The sequence below is a fragment of the Mus caroli genome, unplaced genomic scaffold (genome assembly GCF_978045245.1).
Source record: "Mus caroli unplaced genomic scaffold, Mus_caroli_1 scaffold_2, whole genome shotgun sequence".
In the NCBI taxonomy this organism is placed as follows: domain Eukaryota; kingdom Metazoa; phylum Chordata; class Mammalia; order Rodentia; family Muridae; genus Mus; species Mus caroli.
Window position 1 is genome coordinate 156,365,008 of NW_028227257.1, and position 22,687 is coordinate 156,387,694.

The 22,687-nt window shown below is 47.8% G+C and overlaps 1 protein-coding gene across 4 annotated transcripts in view; it reads left to right on the forward strand.

Annotated features, from left to right (window-relative positions):
• The window catches only part of Cacna1b (calcium voltage-gated channel subunit alpha1 B), a 171,745-nt gene extending 149,426 nt beyond the window's left edge, over positions 1-22,319 (forward strand). For all 4 annotated transcript variants that reach the window (XM_085835123.1, XM_085835120.1, XM_085835122.1 and 1 more), the window contains 10 exons: positions 708-804; positions 3,334-3,442; positions 7,851-7,958; positions 8,423-8,535; positions 9,242-9,369; positions 15,971-16,106; positions 16,258-16,374; positions 18,102-18,306; positions 18,567-18,811; positions 19,153-22,319. In XM_085835123.1, the coding sequence (XP_085691249.1) occupies positions 708-804; positions 3,334-3,442; positions 7,851-7,958; positions 8,423-8,535; positions 9,242-9,369; positions 15,971-16,106; positions 16,258-16,374; positions 18,102-18,306; positions 18,567-18,811; positions 19,153-19,683 (1,789 nt within the window). In that variant the 3' untranslated portion in view covers positions 19,684-22,319. The remainder of the gene's footprint in view (positions 1-707; positions 805-3,333; positions 3,443-7,850; positions 7,959-8,422; positions 8,536-9,241; positions 9,370-15,970; positions 16,107-16,257; positions 16,375-18,101; positions 18,307-18,566; positions 18,812-19,152) is intronic.
• Positions 22,320-22,687: the final 368 nt, after the last annotated feature.

Consider the following 22,687-nt stretch of genomic DNA (forward strand, 5'->3'; position numbering starts at 1 on the left):
GGCACCAGTGGCACCAGGCCACAGCTTACTCAGCTCCCCCCTTCCTCAAGTCTCCTTCCCATCCAGCCCTGACCTCAGCAGCAGCCCTGCCCTGGGCTGGCCTCGGGCGTCTCTGGGCTTGGAGCTGACTTGCCCTGTCATTAAGTTCAGTCCTTTAAGAGCTTTGGAACTCCTTTTCTAGTTTTCTAGTCTGTTGTAGACTTTTCTCCACTTTCACCTCTGGCCTTATGTGGAAGGAAATCTACCAGCCTATTAAGGCGGGTGATGCTGCTGCTGTGGTTCTCAGCAGTTCTCATCTCCACACAGTCTGGCCAGTGCTTCCCACACGATGAACCAGCTCTTTCTGATTTGGCCTTGTCTGTGGTTCTAAAAGAGTAAAGTCAGAAATTTATAACCCAAAGCCGCCCCGATGCAGCCCTTCCTCACCCCTCCATGTTCATTAGCTCAGACATCACCCCTGCCCGCTGCCCTGCATTGGGCTGCCTATGAGAAGGTGAGGCTGGGGGTGGGGGCAAGCAAGGGTCAAGTCAAGCAGAGATTCCTTCATTTTACTTGTTTTGATTTGGGGCATTTACCCGACACTTTGGTTAACTGAATCTGTTTTCTTGTCTGCTTCCTCCCCTGCCCGCTCCCTGCTCTACCCCTCCTGCCGTGTGCCTCTTCTGTGGACCACCCCACTATGCCTGGCCTCTGGAACGGGTTTCCAGTGGGCGCATCAGTTACAATGACATGTTTGAGATGCTGAAACACATGTCCCCACCTCTGGGGTTGGGGAAGAAATGCCCGGCTCGAGTTGCATACAAGGTAGACCTTGACCCTGCACTGATCCTGCATCCAACCCAGGAGCTGTCTGTGCTTGGCTGGGCCCACCTGGCCCTCATTAAGCCCACAGAGCATTCATGGGCTCTCACCTGCTTCCTTAGGGTTTGTTTGGCTGTTTGGCTGTACCTGGCTGCCTTACCGCTGCTCCCTCACCACCCTGAAACCCTTTGCTCTCATCCCAGACAGAGGCACATGTCTCTGCACTAACCCGACTCCCTGTCTGGCTTTCCTACCACTGACATCCTTGAGGAGCTTGGGATAATAGAGCCAGAGACACCCCATCCCTGGCCCTTTTTCCTTCTCTTCCTGTGCCTTCCCAAGGACGAGAAGACCAATAAAACAATGCTTTTGGACAGAGGGTGCTTTACTCTGGGCTTGAGACTACCTGGATGCCCTGTCCCTATGCTCCTGTCGTGGGTGGTCATCAAGTCTGCAAGGTCTGGCCTCCGCAGCTGGATGGGGCCTGTGGACCTCTGCTGCTTTCCTCTGCCGTACCCTTCTACCCCAACTAAGCTCAGCCTTGTAGGGATTTACGCCCAGCTACAGATGTCAAGGGCTTCATAAGCTTCCCAGTAGAAAGAAGAGGGGCCTTGATGTTGAAAAGGAAAGTCTGTTTGGATGCCCTTGGCTGAGGGTCCCAGCTTTAGGTGTTTAGGAATCTCAGATCACTGAGTCGTGAGGGAGGAAGTGAACATGGACACCTCCAGGCCTCCTTCCTGGTTCAGTCACAGCTCGTTCCACCTGCAGTGCCTTCAGCACTCACAGCCCTGACTGCTCCCCATTAAACAGTGCCAACTGTGTTTGCATCTGTTTGAGAGCTCCCTGCCGGCTCCTCCCTCTTTGGTCCACTGTACTCTGTCCATCTTCTGTCTCCGTATCCCATCTAGGTTTTTGTCTGCCACTTCATTCAGTGTAGTCTATGGGAACCAATCAGCTCTCCCAACACTCACAAATGCCTCTGGGTTCTTCTGCCTTTATCTGCCCTCAACTAGCATGTGTGTTGAAACTGCAGAGGCCCTGCATGCGTGCATGTCTCTATCCATAGGAGGGAGAGCTCTGTTCCTGTGACACCCAGTCAGACAGAAAGGCAGGCAGGAAGGGTTGCACTGCCCTTTCTAGCCATGCCTAAGAATCCTGAGGTTCAGGGTCCGACCAGACCAGGGGAGGCTTCAGGGTAGGTTGCAGATGGTTTGGGGCAAGATGGGGAAGGGCCCACGAGATGCCCCAGTGCCATGTCTGGAGCTTATTTGCCCTGGTCTGCCACTCTGCTTCTCTGAGGTTATATCTTTGTCTGTCCTCCATGACTGGGGGCAAATCTGGGGAAGCCCTTGTGAGGGTGACCCTTGGTGTCCTGGACAGATCTCCCCCTCTTAGAACAGTCTGCTTGCTCTTCTTTCATTCCCATCCCAACTCCCTTCCCTGGAAGAGGAATTCCTTGGCCTCTCACACTGCCATCGGTGCTGGTCTGCAGGGATGCCATGCTCTGGGAAGCAGGCTTTTCCTGGTGTGTAACCCATGTGACATGTGAGGTCCTGGTCCTGTAATTGGACGTGCCCGGTGGGGCTTTGCCAGCATTCATAGGACAAGAGCCTACCTCCTATTTTCTGCACCCCTATGCCCCCTCCATCACAATGAAGATACAGAACTTGGGGGCAAGATACTAGGGCTGTGTGTCCGTCCCCCAAAGAAGGGTGCTTGCTTTAGGGAGGAAGCCCTGTCTAGTTTTCTTCCTATATAGAGGACATTAGTATTCCTGGGGTGCTTCATGGCCAACCGAGTGTTCTCAGATACCTGAGACCCATATCCTCCCTCAGATGTTCTGAGAGCCGGAGTCTCTTGCAGCTGCTGAGTCTACCCAGAGGAATGACTCAGACACATCCCTGTTTCAAGATGTTTTGTCTCTGAAAAACAAGAAAGGGAGCTGGCCACTCAGAGAGATGGGAGCAGCTTGCTCTGCTCATCTGTCTTCAAGTGTGTCTCCCTGGCCCCCTGTTTGTGGTTAAGACCTGAGTTAAGCAAGAACATCTCTCTTGAGGAGTGCCTCACTGGGACTGGACCTCAGAGAGGCCTCTTGGCTGCCACTCCTTACCCCAATGATCCAGTTGCAGATAGAGGACAGGTAAGCAAAACCATAGAATAGGCTCACCAACTATGTTCTAGGCTGTCCCAGGGAGTGACACTCTGCCTTAGGCCCTTCTTCCTCAGCCAGGATCATACCCCCTTATGGCATTTATAGTCAGTGGGCAGGACTCAGGCTCCTGGGCCTGGCTTCTGCTACAGCCTTTACTTGGATTTCTGCTCTTCTCTAGCCAGGAGAATCTCAGCTCAGATGAGAGTGGGGTCCGGGAGGAGAGAATGCTGGCAAAACTTCCACCCACCCAGCCTTCTGGACCAGGCACCTGCCGGGACCACTCTCAGGACGCCAAGCCAAGCTCCAGAGCCCAAACACTAATTCTAGGGTGGGAGTGACCGTAACATGCTTGGCCCTGATCTGCTCCTACTCATCCCCAGCGCCTGGTTCGCATGAACATGCCCATATCCAATGAGGACATGACGGTGCACTTTACATCCACACTGATGGCCCTCATCCGGACAGCACTGGAGATCAAGCTTGCCCCAGGTGAGTCACATAGCCTTGGGAAAAGGACTGGCCAATCAATCAATCCTTAGCAAGTTTCCTGGCAGCCTTGGGTAACTAGTGGGACCTCCTATTTCAAAGCAAAGCAAAACAACACACACACACACACACACACACACACACACACACACACACACACACGTCATCTACTTAGACATGTAAGGAAGATAAAGGGATGGGCTCTGCCTGGGAGACAACTGGATAGACTTACCTGCTCTATTTGGCATTGACCATTCCCATGACAACTGCATTAGAGCTATACTATCTCGTGTCTAAGGAGGGAACCCGCATGGTGAAATGCAATTGCTTGCTCTAGTCATTACATCTAGTAGCGATAGCAATCTCAGTCAGGCTACAGGCAACATGGGGCATCTCCTTCTTTTTCCTTCCCCTCTACCAGGGGAAGCCTGTACCCCATCACTCTCCCACATCTATGCCACACAGCTTGGTTACTTCTGTGCACCAGGCGCCATCTTTTCTCACTGTGTCCCTAAGGCTGGGTGGGACCTATTGTTTGATTGTCTGCTTCTTGCTTTGTTGTTTTCTCCATTTGGGGTTACGTGTGCCAATATGTGAGCATGCTCTTACGTTCTTTTCTTTAAGGGCAATCTCTTACCCCTTATTATGTTCCTCCTTTCCTTCCTTCATAAGAACCAGCTACTCGATCTCTGCTGATTTCTCTCAGGCTTTGCCCTGTCTGTAGCCCTCCTCAGATTCTACTTCCTATGGTTTTTGTTGTTGTTTGGTTGGTTGGGTTTTTTGGTGTTTTGTTTTGTTTTGGCTTCTCTGAGTACAACATCTTAGGGAAATGTATGAGTCCTTTGAAGAATATAAGCGACTAAACTCAGTCAAGATAGATAAGCTTAGGGATAAAGAACGACTTACTTGATAAATCCAGAATTCACATTAAAAATGCTAGGCATGGCTGGGTGTGGTGGTGCACGCCTTTAATCCCAGCACTTGGGAGGCAGAGGCAGGTGGATTTCTGAGTTCGAGGCCAGCCTGGTCTACAAAGTGAGTTCCAGGACAGCCAGGGCTATACAGAGAAACCCTGTCTCGAAAAAAACAAACAAACAAACACCCCACAAAAACAAAAACAAGAAAAATGCTAGGCATGGTAATGTGTGCTTGTAATTCCAGTACCCGTGACATGGGAACCGGCACTAGTACTAGAACTTGGAGGTTCTGGCCAAGCTTAATTTGAGAACTTTAGGCTCCTGAAAATGATGCCTAAGGTTTTCCTCTGGTCTCCACACATGCACCAAGAGGTGTCTCACACAAGCATCAGCATACAGGTACCTTCACTGCCACATGCACCTCATTTATAACACAGGTGCGTAAGAAATGAGATAACCTTGGAAATACTATATTTCTCAGGTAAACTGACAGCAAACAGCCTTCCAACAGAAAATGCAGGCCTAGCTGGCTTCATGGGTGAAGTCTATCAAACAGTTTAATGAATACAGACCATCTAGAAAATAAAAAATAGAGGGAATCTTTCTCAGCTTAATTTAAATGTACTTTATTCTGATATAAGAAACAAAGATATGGCAGGAAATAAAACAATCTTCCTTTGAATGTGGACATAAGGTTCTTCAATATAATTTTAGTGAACTGTCTCTAGACATAAAAATCTTCAGTGCAATTTTAGCAAACTAAATCTATCGGTACATAAAACAGGATAATATATGATGCCGTTGGGGGTTTATTCCAGTTGTGGGAGGCTGGTTCTGTGTTCTAGAGCTCAGTCAGTATAACGTACTGTGCCAAACACTAATCGGGACTGGATGATATCTCCATAGTTACATGGGGGACAAGTCTGTGACAGAATCCAGTGGTCACTCTTGCTAAGAATAGTCCTCTGTGGAGCTGGAATAAATGAGACATCCAAGAAATATATGATAAAGGATATCTATGAAAAACTTGAGCTAATGTAATATTTAACACAGGAACTATAAGAAAGTCAGGCCTGAGGACGGCCTGAGTCAGTGCTCAATTTTCAGAGATATCCTGGAGGCCCTGCCATTCCAGTAAGATGACAGGAAGAGCAAGAGCAAGAGAAGATGATCAATAATGGCTTTAAATATTGTTTTACATAATAAAAATATAATAAAAAGAGCAAAAAACAAAAGTGCCTGTGGTCATAGTTACATTATTATTTGCAGAATTCCAGTCTGCTTCTAAAGTTACTGAAACTGACACACACTTAAAGGTAATATACAAAAGCATTTGTGTTCTAGTAACAATGGAAAATAACTCCATAATGTTTCCTTAAAATGTTTCCTTGAAAAATAAACACAATACAGTGTTTCTATAACATGGATAACTCTAAGAACCCATCTGTACACTTTGTTCTATGAGTTTCACAAATATTTATAGGAAGAATCAAGGACCTAAATAAGTAAGAGTAGCCTGGGTCTTGTTCGTGGATCAGAGTGTGTTGTAGATGAGATGTATCAGCCCTGTCCTTGTCCTAATCGCTGTTATCCAGACAAAAATCCCAACAGATGAATCAATTCTAAGGTTATGGAGAAATGTAGAACTTGAATCATCCGGTTGAAAAGAAGACAAGGCAGGAAACAGCCTCCTCCCGTGAAGCTATGCTGGTCAGGGTGTGACTAGGAGAAACCCACACACATAGAGCCAACTGACTTCCTGCAAATTTGCAAAGGGGATCGATGTAGGAAAGGTACCATTCATCCCTAGTGAGCAGTGGTTTGTAAAGTCAGATAGCCATTTACAAAGGGAGAGATTTTTGACTCACCGTTAGTTTGGAATGTGTACTTATTCTCTTGCTGCTCTGACAAAATAGCGGACAGAAAGCAGTTTTAAAGAGGAAGGCCTTACTTTAGCTAACTGCTCTAGGGGTAGGTAGTCCATCAAGTATGGTGGGAGAGGCCAGAGCATCCCCAAACAGGAAGCAGAGGTGCCTGCTACCATTCACTTACCTTTATTCAGCTCAGAGTGGTGCAGCCTGCATTTATACAGCTTCCCCTCTTGGTTAACCCTCTTCACACACGTGCCTAGCATTTGTCTACAAAGCGATTCTAAAATCTGTTAAGTTTAAACATCACAGAGTACCGGCACAACATACCGCAGACTGGGCAGCTTGCCCAGGAAATCTCTCTAGAGCTAAGGTTCTAGAAACTCTGCTGTCCACTCTTGAAGAAGTCCTGGCAGGGTGGTTTTAGTCTCCTCCTCAGTGAGAGGGTAAACAAGATTTCTGCTGTCTTCTCAGAAGGGCACTCTGAACATTATAACTTTTAATGATAACTATCTTCTACGCTTTTCCACAGTCACTGGCTCTTATGAATTCTGCATAGCAATAATGGGGATGCCTTTCAGTACATAGCATATATTTTGACCTCCTACAAAACTTAACTTGAAAGGGGTTATAAATTTAAAATGATTAAAACCTCTAGAAGGAAAAAAGAGTGTTGACAACTGAGATTAGTGGAGATCTCTCTCTCTCTCTCTCTCTCTCTCTCTCTCTCTCTCTCTCTCTCCTGGAACTCACTCTGTAGACCAGCCTGGCCTCGAAACTCAGAAATTCACCTACCTCTGCCTCCCAAGTGCTGGGATTAAAGGTGTGTGCCACCAATGCCCGGCAAGAGATTTCTTTTTAGAAAAATGCATGAATCCAGATGTTAAGTGTATTTACTACTCCTTCAGAGTATCAGGTTTTGGATCCAAGCAGGAGGCTCACAAATAGGATCTGATGCCCCTTTCTTCTGGCATCCATGGGCAACTCAATAATCATACATATACACACACTATCTATATCTATATCTATATCTATATCTATATCTATATCTATATCTATATCTATATCTATATCTATATCTATATCTATCTATCTATCTATCTATCTATCTATCTATCTATATCTATATATATATGAGACTATAGCTGCTCAGGGTATATATATACATATATATATATACACACATATATGTAAGAACCATATAAAAACTGATAAATTAAACTTCATCAAAATTAAAACTTTCACTCTTCAAATGATATTTAAGGTACTGGGGTTATAACTCTGTTATAGAACAGAGGCCCTGGATTCTATCCTACCATGCACACAGACAGACAGACAGACAGACAGACACACACACACACACACACACACATGCACTCATACACGCACCCTGGATTCTATTTTGCACACTCACACAAATATACATACGCACAGTTGTACTGCTTCCTACTGTGCGGGAAGGTCTCCAACTAGTCTGCAGGTCACTGTGTATCTTCCTTTTAGCACCAACGCCATCCTATCTTGCTCTACACATACCTCCCCACACTTGTCTCTGGCTCTGCCTGAATGAGGGGCATGCAGGACTGCTTCTGACATATCTCCCCTTTCCCTCTTGTCCTGGCCCAGCGGGGACGAAGCAGCACCAGTGTGATGCTGAGCTGAGAAAAGAGATCTCTTCTGTGTGGGCTAATCTGCCCCAGAAGACTCTGGACTTACTGGTACCACCCCACAAACGTAAGTGGAGAGTGAAAGGTACCCTCTGCTCCCATCTTCCCTCAGGGCATATGGGAGTGTATTGCTTTGGAGAAGTGAGCGCCCCTCATCCCTGTGTAGCTATGTTGAGTAGCACAGGAGCCATACATGGTGATCTGGAGTCCTCCTACTTTGACAATATATCTCACAACACTTTAAAAAGTGCAAAAGGGAAGCCTAGTATTGGTGCTCAATTCTGAGGGCCTCTTGTAGGGATGCATCTGTCCAATGTAGGAGACACAGGACCAGCTAGTGTTGCTCAGAGTATGCTGTGTTCTGTAGCTAGAGGAGACTAACTACAGAACAGAGCACTAGCACCCGTGGCTGAGCCCACACAGGGGATGAGGGAAAGGCGCTGCCTCCTTACCCAGCTACATTTTCTGTGGCTTCTTTGTGCTGTGTGTCCTCCAAACCTTGCCCTCTGGCCTTTCGCCTGTTCTCTTCAGCTGACGAGATGACAGTGGGGAAGGTCTATGCTGCTCTCATGATATTTGACTTCTACAAACAGAACAAAACCACCCGAGATCAGACTCACCAAGCTCCCGGAGGCCTGTCCCAGGTACAGTTGGGGGAGACTATAGCTGCTCAGGGTTTAATGGCAGAGCTGTCTGCTCTCCGTTAGCTACTTGCTTGGGAGTGCTGTGGAGCCTTGAATTTGAGAGCTGGTTTTTAGGGGTAAGACAGAAGCCCTGGCAGTGTCACCTTTTCTGTGGTTGTCCAGAGAGGATGTGATGTATCTGAGGAAGACTTAGAGGATGGAAAGAGATTCACACACAGGCACACACCAGTGAGATGCCTGGTATAGGCCAGAGTTACTCTTGTCATTGCTCATGGGTTGTGTGGGATGCATCTTTCTGGTGACTTTCTTTAGTGACTACCATGTGGAGGTTCTGTTTTGTAGACACACAGAACTTCTGGTGATGTTTGCCTGGCCCCATGCCATGGCATATTCACTACTCATCCTGGCCTGGAATTCCAGGCAGTAGCCACTATAACCTAAAGATGAGACGACTGACTTTGTATATGACCAGCATTCATCCCTGTAGGTAGAAGAGGCGAGGCTCTGGGTTAAGTGACTTTTCCTGAAGTCCTTTATAGAGGAAAGCTGAGGCAATAATAGAAGGGTCCCTGAGCCTGCCTTGTTTTGTTCACATGCTCCTCTTGGGAAACAAGGTTCTATGCTGCAGAATAAAGAGACTAGACTGTTACATGCTGTACGAGGCTGAGGTACTCAGGCACAGGCCTCTTCCTTGTTCTTCTTGTAGATGGGTCCCGTTTCCCTGTTCCACCCTCTGAAGGCCACCCTGGAGCAGACACAGCCCGCTGTGCTCCGAGGAGCTCGGGTTTTCCTTCGGCAAAAGAGTGCAACTTCCCTCAGCAATGGGGGTGCCATGTGAGTTCCACTGGAGCATGTGAGTGGAGTGTGCTGGTGGGGTGTGCTGGTGGGGCATGCTGGTGGATCAGGACCACCATGTGAGTGCTGGTGGGAAGAACTCAAGGCCAGTGTGAGGGGGGAATATCTGTCCCCACATACTACCTAGAGTTTGGCCTCTAGCTCACATCCTGAAATACCTGAGGCTCATCCACAACAAGATAGGGGGGTTCTCAGGTCCCATCCCACTTCCAGGGATGAGCTCTGGAGCAACTTAATGTCTACCTCCACCCTTGGGTACACAGACACTTGGAAGCTGATAAAGATGGCTACTGCTAGTGTTTTCTATTTGCTAGTTTCCTTGATGGACTTTGAGATTAGCTTCATAGCATTAGGTAGCTATCACCAAGCTTGGGTAGATAGCTGTGCTACTCCTGAGGTAACAGCCACTGCATGTACCTGTGGTTTTAATATGCTTGGCCCATAGGGAGTGGTACTGTTAGGAGGGGTGACCTTGTTCGAGGAAGTGTGTCACTGTGGGAGTGAGCTTTGAAGCCCTGTACAGTATGGAAGAGTCAGTTTCTCCTGGCTGCAGTTAGATCAACGTGCAGAACTTTCAGTTCCTCCTGCACCATGCCTGCCTGGACCCTGCCATGCTCTTGCCTTGATGGTAATGGACTGAACCTCCGAACTTGTAAGCCAGCCCCAATTAAATGTTGTCCTTTATAAGAGTTGCCTTGGTCATGGTGTCTTGTCATAGCAATGGAAACCTAATTAAGACAGAAGTTGGTACCAGGGACTGGGGTATTGTTGTGATAGGCCTGACCATGTTTTTATTTGGGGGGAATGTGGATTTTGGGACTTTGGAAAGCAATGGAATGCTTTTAGTGAGGCTTAATGGACCATCCTAGTAGGAATATGGAAGATGGTAGAGCCGAGGGTGATTTGAACTGTGGAGGCCTGCTAACGCAAAAGGTTTCAGAGGAGAATAATTCTAGTATGTGGCCTAGAGACTGTTCTTGTGATGTTTTAGTGAAAAATTTGGTAGCTCTTTGCCCTTAACTGAAGAGTCTACCTGAGGCTAAGGTAAAGAGATTTTTATTTAGTGTATTGATGAAGGATGTCTTGGAAAAGTCCAGCAGAGACTTTGTTCTCTGATTTACTTTCATGAAGAGCATTCTGATCAAGCACAGCAAGATTAGAAAGGAAAAACACAAAATGTATGGTTCAAGTAATAAAAGGGCACCAGGAAGTGCAATGAAGATAAATCAAGGAAATAAACAGATTAAGTGAGTTATAGTTGGGTGGGCAAGATACCACCCAGCTAAGCTTATTGTTTATCCATTTGCCATTGAACATGGAATGGTTATATCATGTTTGGCATCATTATTACTTAGTTATTGCTTTCATTTGAACTTTTAATCTTAAACGAACCACATTCCAGCAACTCAGGGCACACCTGTGATCCAGATACTGTGGCTGAAAGACACAGGCTTTTGATCTAGATCTTGAGGAGTTGTGGTCCTGAAAAGCTTAGGCCCAGGCATGGTGGCACACACTATTAATCCCAGGAGACAGAAGCAAGCAGATCTCTGAGTTCAAGGCCAGCCTGGTACAGAGCAAGTTCCAAGTTCCTGTTCCAGGCATGGTGGTGGTAAAGGCCTTTAATCCCAGAACTCAGGAGACAGAGACATGCAAGTCTCTGAATTCAAGATCAGTTTACAGAGCAAGTTCCAGGACAGCCAAGCTTAGGCAATGAAAGATGTAATAGAACAGGGAGCCATGTTCCAGCCCCAGCAAGTAGCAGAACTCTGCAGCTTTGGCTATGTGGCTCTCCCTTTAGAGACAAGAGTAGAAGGGCTTAATGGAACAACTGATGCTAGCTAGTTAGCTAGAGATAAGCAATTACCTGTGATTAAGAAGATACCAGCATCACTGAGGTGAAATCTTCTGGGATGTGTTTTCTGAGAGCACAAGGAAGCTGTGTTCTAGAGATAACCAAGGTTGTACCTCATGCTGCAGCTAGACTTGGTAATGTGTAAAAGTCACCAGGTGGTACTGGTTTTGAAGGTGTGAATGGGTCATGGAGAACAGCTGAGGCTTGACACTGAGAGGCCAGGAAAGACCACTGGTAAAGATGCAGCCTCAGTTGCAGTTGACAGCCTAGGACTTAAGGGTCATACAAAGAAGTTGAGGCTTGGCACCATGAAGTGATCCTATGAGAGGCTATTGGTGAGGCCTAGTTGCAGTGGAAGACCCCAGCACATTGAAGATGCCAGTACCATGGGATGACCACCAAGAACAGCAGCAGTGGAATGGAGTCAACCAGAGCCTAGAGTGCTACAGAGGGCAGAGCTTGTGTGACTCAAACCCTTTGGAGGAGCCCAGAAGATCATATGTGGATCCCAGACATCAGAACAAGAAGCTGTAATGCTGAAATTGCCTTGGATCCCCCAAGATGTTTGAGATGCTAGATCCATAGGATATCTACCAAGGAAAGCTGAGTTAGCCCAAGAGAATGAAGTTTGTTGCTGCTGTGTGCCAGATTTGTCAACAGCAGTCAACAAGGATGAAAGGAGTTGGAGATTTGAAAAGTTCTTTGACATTAGAAATGGAGACATGGAGTTTGGAGTTTGTCCAGCTGGTTTTTGGTATGGTATTGGCCTATTACTTCCTCACTATGATGTTTAGGGATGGTAATGTATGTCCTATAATGTTGGAGGTATGTGATCTGCTTTTTGATTTTTTTTTTTTAGTAGGATATTACAGTTAAGAGATTACAAAATCAGAAGAGACTTTGAACTTTGGACTTTTAACATTGTTGAGACTGTTACAGATTTTGGGACTTTGGAAGTTGGACTAAATGTATTTTGCACTATGCTATGGCTAAGTATGGCCCCCATAGACTCATGTGTTTGAACAAGTCTTTGGGGACTAGGGAATGGAATGTGGTGGCTTGAATATGCTTGGCCTATAGTGAGTGGCACTGTTGGGAGATGTGACCTTGTTGGAGGAAGTGTGTTACTGTGGGGCTGGGCTTTGAAGCTCCACACAGTTTGGAAGAGTCAGCTTCTCCTGGCTGCAGTTAGATCAACATGCTCTCCCAGCTCTTCCTGCACCATGCCTGCCTATTCCTTGACATGCTCCTACTTTGATGATTATGGACTGAACCTCTGAACCTGTAAGCCAGCCCCAATTAAATGTTGTCCTTATGAGAGTTGTCTTGGTCATGGTGTCTCGTCACAGCAATGGAAACCCTAACTAGTACACTATCTCTTCTAAGTTCTGTGGTTACTGACTTCTAGTGTCTGTGGACTTTTAAATTGTTTCTTGGTCTGGAGAGATCACTCAGTGGCTAAGAGCACTGGCTGCTCTTCTAGAGGTCCTGAGTTCAATTCCCAACAACCACATGGTGGCTCACAACCATCTATCATGAGATCTGATGCCCTTTTCTGGCATGCAGATAGAGCACTCATATAAATAAAATGAAATAAATAAATAGATGTCTTTTAAAAAAAGTTTCTTCCTTGAGCTCTCAAATGCCTGTTCATAGACAATTATAATTCTGATCTTCCTGGTTCCGTTGAGCCATTTTTCTCCTAGTGTCCCATTTTGGCTTTGATTTTTGAGGCTATTGTATTTCATAGACAAATGGGCCAGGTCTTTTTGTTTCACCTTACTCTTGGACAGTGTTTCTTGAAGTCAATTTCAAAGAGTTAGAGATGAAGGATCACATTTCTCACCCAAGGCTGTGGAGAGGCTCTGGGCATGGCTGGTTACACACTGAAGGCAGGCTTGTTCAGCTTTCCTACATAGCTGGCTTCCAGGAATAGTGATCTTTCATTATTTGTTGACTCTGAGAGACTCACCACCTCAATTTGGCCCTGAAAATGGAAAGAGACCAACATGCAGATCTGTCTGGACCTGTTTCTGTTTTACAGGCAGTACCCCTATCAGCCTTGTGCAGCCAGGCCCAAGTTCATGTTGTGGGCAGCAGACAATGCAGAGGGGAATCCTAACTACAAGTGTGTTAGACATGGCTCTAAGTTGTACAAGTGCATCCAAGAGCTGCCACACAGAGCCTCGTAAGCAACCTCAGTTACATGTTTTCCCTTGCACAAGTTAGTTAGGGTCCCTCTAGTGCATTTAAAATTAATCATGCTCTGAGCAAGTATATGCAACTATGTGAGAGGGGATGTGTGTATTATGTGAGATGTGTACAGATGTGTACCTTAGAGGGGCACATGTGACTGTATTCTATAAAATGTGAGGTGTCTTCGATTTGATTTGAACCAGGCTTCTAGGAAGAAAATAAAACTCGGGTACTTTGATAATTATAACCTCTGCATAGAGCCAGAGGTTCACAAAAAGCTTCACAGAAGGTCAGTGTCTTAGGGCTTTATTACTGTGAACAGATGCCATGACCAGAGCAACTCTTATGAAGGGAAGCATTAGATTGGGGCTGCTTACAGCTTCAGAGGGTTAGTCCATTATTGTCATGGTGGGGAGTATGGCAGCATGCAGACAGACATGGTGCTGGAGAAGGAGCCAAGAGTTCTGTATCTGGATTGGCTGGCAGCAGAAGAGGAGAGGGTGATACTAGGTTTGGCTTGGGCTTCTGAAACCTCAAAGCCCACCCCCTGTGACACACTTTAACAAGGCTATACTTATCTAACAAGGTTATATGTTATACAATGATACTCCCTATGAGTCTATGAGAGCCAGTTTCATTCAAGCCACCACAGTCCACTCCCTGGCCCCATAGGCTTATGTCCAAATCATAATGTAAAATACATTTAGTTCAACTTCAAAAGTCCTCGTAGTCTATTGTAGTCTCAGCAATGATTAAAAGTCCAAAGTCTCTTAACTGTAACCCTTGTAAGTTAAAAATAAAAAGTAGACCATGTACCTCCGATATACAATGGCATATAATCTACCATTCCCAAAGTGAGGAACGAGAGCATGGTGAGGGAACACTGGACCAAAGAAAGGAAGAAAAAAAAAAAAAACAAAACTGGGCCAGCTCCAGACTCTGCATTTCTATGTCTGATGTCAAAATGCTTTTTGAATCTCCAACTTCTTCTAGCTTTGTTGAGTGCAATACACTTATTTCTTTTGTGCGTTGGTTCCACTCCCTGTTAGCAGCTTTCCTAGGCAGGTATCCCATGACTCTGACATCTGCAACATCTTGGGGTCTCCAACACAATCCATACTTCACTTTCCCAGCTTCACACAATGGCCTTTAGGCCTCCATGCAGGGACACCCCTGACATAAGACTGGCCTCAGTGGCTTACCTTAGTTGTAGAACGAGAATCCATAACTTCTTTCTCGTATCTTTGACTCTAAAGTCAGAACCACATGGCTGAAACCGCCAAGTTCTACTGCTTTCTGGGGCTGGAACATGGTCTCCTTGTTCAAATACATTTTCATCAGCTTTCTGTTTTCAGTGGTTTCCTTCACTGACTAAGCTTGGCTGTCCTGAAACTCTGTAGATCAGGATAGCCCCAAGTTCATCAACCCACCTGCCTCTGCCTGACTGCTAGGAGTGAAGGTATATATGCCACCACACTTTTCTTTAATTCCTGGACCTAGCTTGAGCTTCTAAAACACCAAAGCCCACCCCAGTGGCACACTTCCTCCAGCAAGGCCACACCTCCAATAATATCACTCCACACAGTCAGACAACACCCTATCCTATTTTTCCAGCAATGGAGGGTCTGAGCTATGCTGTGACATCAGGGCTGGCAATGTTCCACTGTTTAGCCTGGCTCCCCTCTCATCTAGAGTGTAGTCCCGGGATTGCCTCAAGTGTCATTGAGCTGAAATAGCCTGCAATATACCCAGAAGACAATGGGTGATTCTTATTTAAAATGCCCAGCAAGGACAGATATGGCCTACAGTGTGAGCACACTCTGTGTTCAGAAGTGAGGCCCTGTGCTGAGTGTGCTAAGCTGACTGTGATCAAGTGTCACTCAGCCTATATGATGCACATGTAGTCCTTGCAGAGGGACTGCCTGGGAAGAGTGAGTGCTGTGTGGGCATCTTACCCTGAATACGACTGCTTCCAGGCACCATGAAGAGCAGACATAGTGTGAGGGGCAGGCAGCGAGGGCATCTATGGTCTGACAATTAGGAAGCCAATAGAGGAGTGGAGAGCTGAATGTAAGGAAAAGCTATCAGTAAGAAACTCCCGAGGAAAGTGGCCCAGGAAGGGTCCTGGAGTTTCTTTAGCTGTTGGCAATTTACATTTACCACATAGTTACAGGATGGCCTTGTCCCCTCCCACCGTGGTCTGTGGCAGATGCTTGATTGCCCATATTGCAGAAGAGCCACTAGGGTTGAAGAACTTGCCGATTGCCCCCAGACCAGGGAATGATGGATCTGATTTTCCCTAGAATAAGTATTTCAAGGCCTCTGCCCTGAGAGTACTGTTTAGCTTGGAACTGTAGTGAGCCTGTGCTGTGTACTATATCTTGGTTTGGGGACCATGCTGGAGCTCCTGTGCTGGGATGGGTGTGAGATCAGGGAGGAATGGGACTCACCCTTGCTTGCCAAGACTATGGCTGGTGGAAGTTCTGCAGCCCACAGGTCTCTAACCCTGTAGAACATTTCTTTCCCCAGACAAACCCAGGAAAGTGGCATCAAGGAGTCGCTGTCCTGGGGCACGCAGAGGACCCAAGATGCACTTTATGAGGCCAGAGCACCTCTAGAACGTGGCCATTCTGCAGAGATCCCTGTGGGGCAGTCAGGAACACTGGTGAGCCCTTCCTGGGGGGCTTGTATGAGAGAGGACAGGGAGTGTGTGGCATACGAGGAACATGGAAGCTGGGGATGAGGATGTGTGAGACGGGGGTGGGTGGAGCCAGATGGCTCTGTGATGTGCTACTTAGCAGCCTGCTCTCTTTCAGGCTGTGGATGTCCAGATGCAGAACATGACACTGAGAGGACCAGATGGGGAGCCCCAGCCTGGGCTGGAAAGCCAAGGCAGAGCTGCCTCTATGCCACGTCTAGCGGCAGAAACACAGGTATGTTGTCTTGGAAACATCTAGACTGTGGAGAGGATGGGGTGTCATCGGAGGAGAGGGCTTGATGGTGTACATCAAGAGAGGAGACTGGGTGGCATCTGGATAGCCTACCTGAAGTCACTTGCCTGTGTAACTTTGGACAGCTTCTGCCCTTGGGTTACATGGTATCTGCCTCACCAGGACAATCCTAAGGGCAGAGACAAGGAGACATTAATCACTGAGTTCTGGATCTTCAGCTTTGGTGTCTTCCCTCTAGCTCTGGTCCCCCCCCCCCATTTCTAGTGTCCCCCAGCCCTTGCCTCCTAGACTCTCCTATGTCCTCTGGCCCTCAGACCCCTCCACTCTCCTTCCTCAAGCTCTACTGACCCATCTTCTCCTCAGGTTCGACTCCAGGACCAGAACAGATATGATAATCCAGAAAGTAATGCCTGTGCCTCAGTTTACACTTTTGCTGTTTGGGGTTCTGGGATGGCCCTTCCTGCCCTGTCCCGGAACCCTTATTCTTTTCTTAGCCTCCTGTGAGGTTTTTCTTGTTGAGTATATTTAACTAGGAGCGGGACACCCAACTTAGAGCTGACAGTGCCCTTTATCAGGGTCACTTTTGGAGCCAAGAAGAGGTCCCCGGCTGATCTGAGTCCTTACATCCTGCCCAGGCCTAGATTCTCCCTCTGGCTGTGTCCTCTCCCTTCCTATGGTTATGGAGGTGTCATGTGCTCTTTATCTTACCCTCCTCACCCCCTCCAGCCATGTCTTCCCTTTACAGTGTCCCTATGGCTGTAGCCTACAGTGTGTTCCACCCCCTTCTGCCCTCTTTCCCCCTTTCTGTGCCCACCCCATGGTGTCATGCGCTGAGGTGCTTCCTTCATGGTGGTTTCTTTCCATAGGTCCTGATTTTGTATGTCATGGTTGGGGTGGGGATGAGTCACTCCTTCGGCTGGACCAAAAGAAATCTCCTCCCTCTAGCGGGTGTGAGTTCCACTAGGATTCCTCAGGCATGCCAGCAACCCTGGCAGGACCCACCTGAGGCAACCCAGCTTCCAGTCTCCCTCGAGGGATGCCCCACCCACAGGCTTCTTCTGTCCCACAAGGGGCTCCTTCCGGCTTGACTGGGGCTTGCTCAGGTTCACTTCTTCTGCCAGTTAAAGAGGGAAAAGGTAGGAAAAAACCTCAAGCACAGGGAGCAGTGGAGAAATCTCCAGCACCACGGAGCAGACAGGATCAGTCAGCACCTGACAAGAAGGTTTTACCTGGAGAGGTTGGACACGCCTCCACCCCCACCCCCACCCCCCACCCTACACACAGCAGACACAGAGAACAAGACCCTCTGCAAAGCAGAGGGGCTTGGGAAGCTGAAAATCCAGTTTCTTCCTGACAACTGACATTGTTTTAAGTCTCTGAAGACTTTTCTCCTCTAATTCAGGGTTAACTGGTCTGAAGAGAGTTGATTGGCTTACAACTGTCCTGTAATTAATTCATCCTGACTCTACCGGTTGAGCCAGTCCATCAGCAAGGGGGCTTGCTGCTGGTGGGAGAGAAAAAGCTCACAAGGCTTTTGTTTTAAGCTGCCAGGCTTTTGTCTCCAGCCTGAGCACAAAGCTGGCCATCTTGGAAATTCACTACCTTTATTATTACTGAGCCATGGCCCCTCCCTATTTGTCTAACTCCTACTTTGTCCTCCCCTGCCACCTCTGGCCATGTGCCTCCTTATCCTGTGTCCTTTGTCACAGCCGGCCCCTAATGCCAGCCCCATGAAGCGCTCCATCTCCACACTGGCTCCACGCCCACATGGGACTCAGCTTTGCAGCACAGTTCTGGACCGGCCTCCTCCTAGCCAGGCATCACATCACCACCACCACCGCTGCCACCGGCGCAGAGACAAGAAGCAAAGGTCCCTGGAAAAGGGGCCCAGCCTGTCTGTTGACCCAGAAGGTGGTACGTATACAGGGTCCCAGGAGCCTCATGAATGCTTATGGCCTGACTGGGACAGGGTCCAGCAGTTCACAGGGCCATCTTCCTTGGTATTCCATATGGTCCCAGAATCTGCCATTGGTGTGGGGAGGGGGTATGAATCCCAGTTCTGGGGACCAGGCAGGGCCATAGGCTACCTCAGGCATTGAGTCTGTAGGTGTGGAGCCAGGGGTTTCTGCACTGCTCAGGACTCAGCTGAATTAAACTCTCTCCTTCCTGGTCAGCACCAAGCACTGCTGCAGGACCTGGCCTGCCCCATGGAGAAGGATCCACCGGCTGCCGGCGGGACCGTAAGCAGGAGCGAGGCCGGTCCCAGGAGCGGAGGCAGCCCTCGTCGTCTTCTTCAGAGAAGCAGCGCTTCTATTCCTGTGACCGCTTTGGGAGCCGGGAGCCCCCGCAACTGAAGCCCTCACTCAGTAGCCACCCCACATCGCCAACAGCGGCACTAGAGCCAGGACCCCACCCACAGGTAATCAAACAAGGGAGTATGGTTCAAATGTTCCAGTTCTGCTTGCCCCAGATCTTTGAGCTCCCTCTGTGCCCCGCCCCTCATGTCTGCCTTTCTAGCTACTGAGCCTCTTGATCAGTTGGTCAGTTGTCCCAAATCAGCAGCATGCACGTCTAATCCCTCTTCTTTAGTTTTCCTCTGATTGGAATTCCAGCACTTGATCGGTACGTCCTTCCTTCCTGCTTCCCCTCCATTTGCTTTGCGTCCTCCCTGCATCCCATCATAATGATGCCTATATTATCTGCTTACTGTGTTGTTTAATGTGCTTTTCATTTTTATTTGCTGTCCCCTTTTTCATGTAGGGCAGTGGTTCCGTTAATGGGAGCCCCTTGATGTCAACATCCGGTGCTAGCACCCCGGGCCGAGGTGGGCGGAGGCAGCTCCCCCAGACTCCTCTGACCCCACGCCCCAGCATCACCTACAAGACCGCCAATTCCTCGCCTGTCCACTTTGCTGAGGGTCAGAGCGGCCTCCCAGCCTTCTCCCCTGGCCGTCTCAGCCGCGGCCTTTCTGAACACAATGCCCTGCTCCAGAAAGAGCCCCCGAGCCAGCCTCTAGCTCCTGGCTCCCGAATTGGCTCTGATCCTTACCTAGGGCAGCGTCTGGACAGTGAGGCCTCCGCCCACACCCTGCCTGAGGATACACTCACCTTTGAAGAGGCAGTGGCCACCAACTCTGGCCGCTCCTCCAGGACTTCCTATGTGTCCTCCCTCACTTCCCAATCCCACCCTCTCCGCCGTGTACCCAATGGCTATCACTGCACTTTGGGACTCAGCACTGGCGTCCGGGCGCGGCACAGCTACCACCACCCCGACCAGGACCACTGGTGCTAGCTGCACCACGACCACCCATGTACCAGCTCCATGGGTGAGGGTTCCAGTTGATGAGTTTTATCATCCGCTCTGGGCTGTGGGGTCACAGCCCTGGGAGGAGGGCCCTCACATCGCGGCCTCTGTGGTGGAGGCTCCTGCTTCTCTCCCTCCCTCCCTTTTACACTGGATAGACTAATAAAGCCCTTTCTTAGAGGGATATGGTTCTCTCTATCCTCCTGTGTACTGCCTTCCTGGGTTCCATGCCAGATGTTGGATCCTAAGCAGGAGGTAGCTGAGTTGAGATGGACCCAGCAAATCCAAATCCTATGTCATGGCCTCCAGCATCCAGGGTGGGTCCTTGGGACTTTTCTTAGGAGGGACTTTCTGAGCCTCATGGAGAGTATGGTTTGTCCAAATGTGTGGCATGGGAGATGGGGTTCCCCTGAAAGCAAGGAAAGGAGCCCAGCTGTGGCCTGGTAGCACCTGCCAGCACCAGTGATCTCACATCTCTTGTGGTCTTGGAGTCAAATAGCACATGTGTGTAGAGATGCGCTCAAGGGCCTGCCTTTCACCTACACTGTCACCATAACAGGGACCAAATCTGGAGGATGTCCTTGCTGTTGATTCTGGTTTTCAGTCACAACACTTTCACTGTTTGTCATTTCTATGTAGTTGATCTAGAAAAAGCAGAAATCAAAACAGGAAAGGAAATGTTTGTGTAACTTTAAAAAAAAAAAAGTCAACATGTAGGAAGGTCTCCATTTTGCATTGTTTCTGTGTCTTGTATGCAATGTTGCTGTATGTATTCTACCCTGCCTGGGATGTCCCCAATGACCCTGGCTCCTCTGCTCAACCAAGTGCCTGATCTCTGGCTCTGAGCATTGTGGATGAGGTACGGCCTCAGGAAGCATCGGGTGGATTGGGTGGGAGCTGCTCAGAGCAGCACTGGGGCTTGTGTCTTAGGGACATTGACAGTGTCCAGCAGCATGTCAGAGAAGCAGCTGTAGTGCCCGTGTTTCTCCCTGAGTGATGGGTTCTGAAGAAGCCAGAGCGGCACAATGCGTGCTTGCATGAGGCACTTTCAGCCTTTTTAAATCTGACTCTCAGGGATGGGATGCCTGCCAAGTAGGGTATAATCTCTGTTGTGTTTTTAAAACAACAACAAAATAAAACAAACAAACAAAAAAACCTAGTATTCACTGGATGCTGAAGAGTGCAAAATGCTAGCAGAGAAGAGGCTGGGGTTAGAGGAAGAAGCCCGCACTGGCAGTGTTACAAGAAACTGGCAGGAAGGAAATGGCCCTGGAGCAGGCCAGGTACCTAGAGCTAAGTGAGGCCCCTGTCCCAGCACTAGAAAAATAAAACCTCATGGCTGCTTTGCAAAGGGAAAACCCAAGCTCAGGAAGGTGTTCAGTGTGCACAGATAGCTGGGAGGCCACGAGGGAAAGGTCGCACACAGACAGGCAGGCACTCCTTGGTGTGGTCTCTGTTGTGAAATTTCTGATGACTTCTTGGTGGCTTGTTGTCTTCTACCCCATGTTTCTCACAGGATCTGTGTGTGTGTGTGTGTGTGTGTGTGTGTTAGCATGTGTGTATTAGCGTGTGTGAGTGTGTGTGAGCATGCATGCGTCATAGGAGATGCAGGTGTGTGTGTATGTGTGTGGTGTGCATATGTGTGTGTGTGTGTGTAGGTGTGTTCAGCAAGTGGCTATTGTCAACCATAGGGCTATGCAACAAAAGACACATTACTAGAAACAAAACACAAGACCACCACTTGGTCTAGGGTTTCAGCATGATTGTGACCAAACCTTTTATAGAATTTCCTTATACAAAGGCACAATACCCTGAAACTTTAACAGAGTCTTTTATTCCAGTAGGGTAAAATTAAACAGGACTCTTGGACTGCGCATGTGACTGCACCCATGTTGCAACAGAGAAGGATGTGCATTTTGATACTGATGTTCTGTCTCTGTTCCAGCCCCAGCCCCTTCCTTTTCTCTTGAGTGTTGAATGTATACATTCTGTGTGGAACTACAGCTGCCTCAGACAATCCTGGGTTGGGAATCATCTTTATCCCACATTAACATAGCTGGCTTTTCTTCCAAACATTGGTATACATGAAAATCACAAGAAACAAGGAAAGGAGACATGATGTCTTGCTTCCTGACTTTGGGTTTGTTTCTGTATTGTCTCTTTTCAAGATGTTGTCTGTTCCCCCTGAAATTTCATAGTGAGTTGCCAAAATTTAAAATGCAACAACCAGCTGTCTGCATCTGGAACCTGTCAAGCAGTGGCTGTAGTTTGAACAAGTTATGTGTGCATGTAAAATATACACATATATACATTATACAAGTATGTGCATGAAATGTATATCTTCGTACTTTTTGATACAATGTATCCATTTGTTAATTTTTAATTATATTTGATATAAATTGAAGGTTTGTCGCAAAAATTTATATTTAACAGTGTTGAGAGAGAGAGAGAGAGAGAGAGAGAGAGAGAGATCCAATCATGCAACACAAATGGGATCTACTTTTAAACAACAGTCCTTTGACTAGTTTGCTGCCTGAATAATATTTACAAACTAAACTTTGGATTCTGCTCTTGTTTCTACAATGACTTTTTGTATAAAGCAAAGTCCTTGGATTAAATAAAAACAACCCAAAAAAATCGAAATCAAAACCCAGGATGCAACTGGGTGATACCTGAGGACGGTGTGTCTCAGTGCGTCGGTGGAGAGGGTATACTGCCAGGAGAGCTCAAGAAAAATTGAGAACTTCAACAAAGTGCCTGTGAGCACTTGAGTTTAATGCAGGAGCAAGATGTGGTTTGACAAGAACAGTGCGCTTTGTTTGGAACCTTATGAGAGTTGTCCAGATTACACAGAGCAATAATACTCAGAATCCTTAGTTGCTGGAGAGGTGCGGGTACCCTGTGCTTCCCAGAAGACACTACAGGGAGAGCTAGGGAGGGAGGAAAAGGCTGTCCTCTCCCAGAATCTCCCAGTGTCAAGTGTGGATGGGTG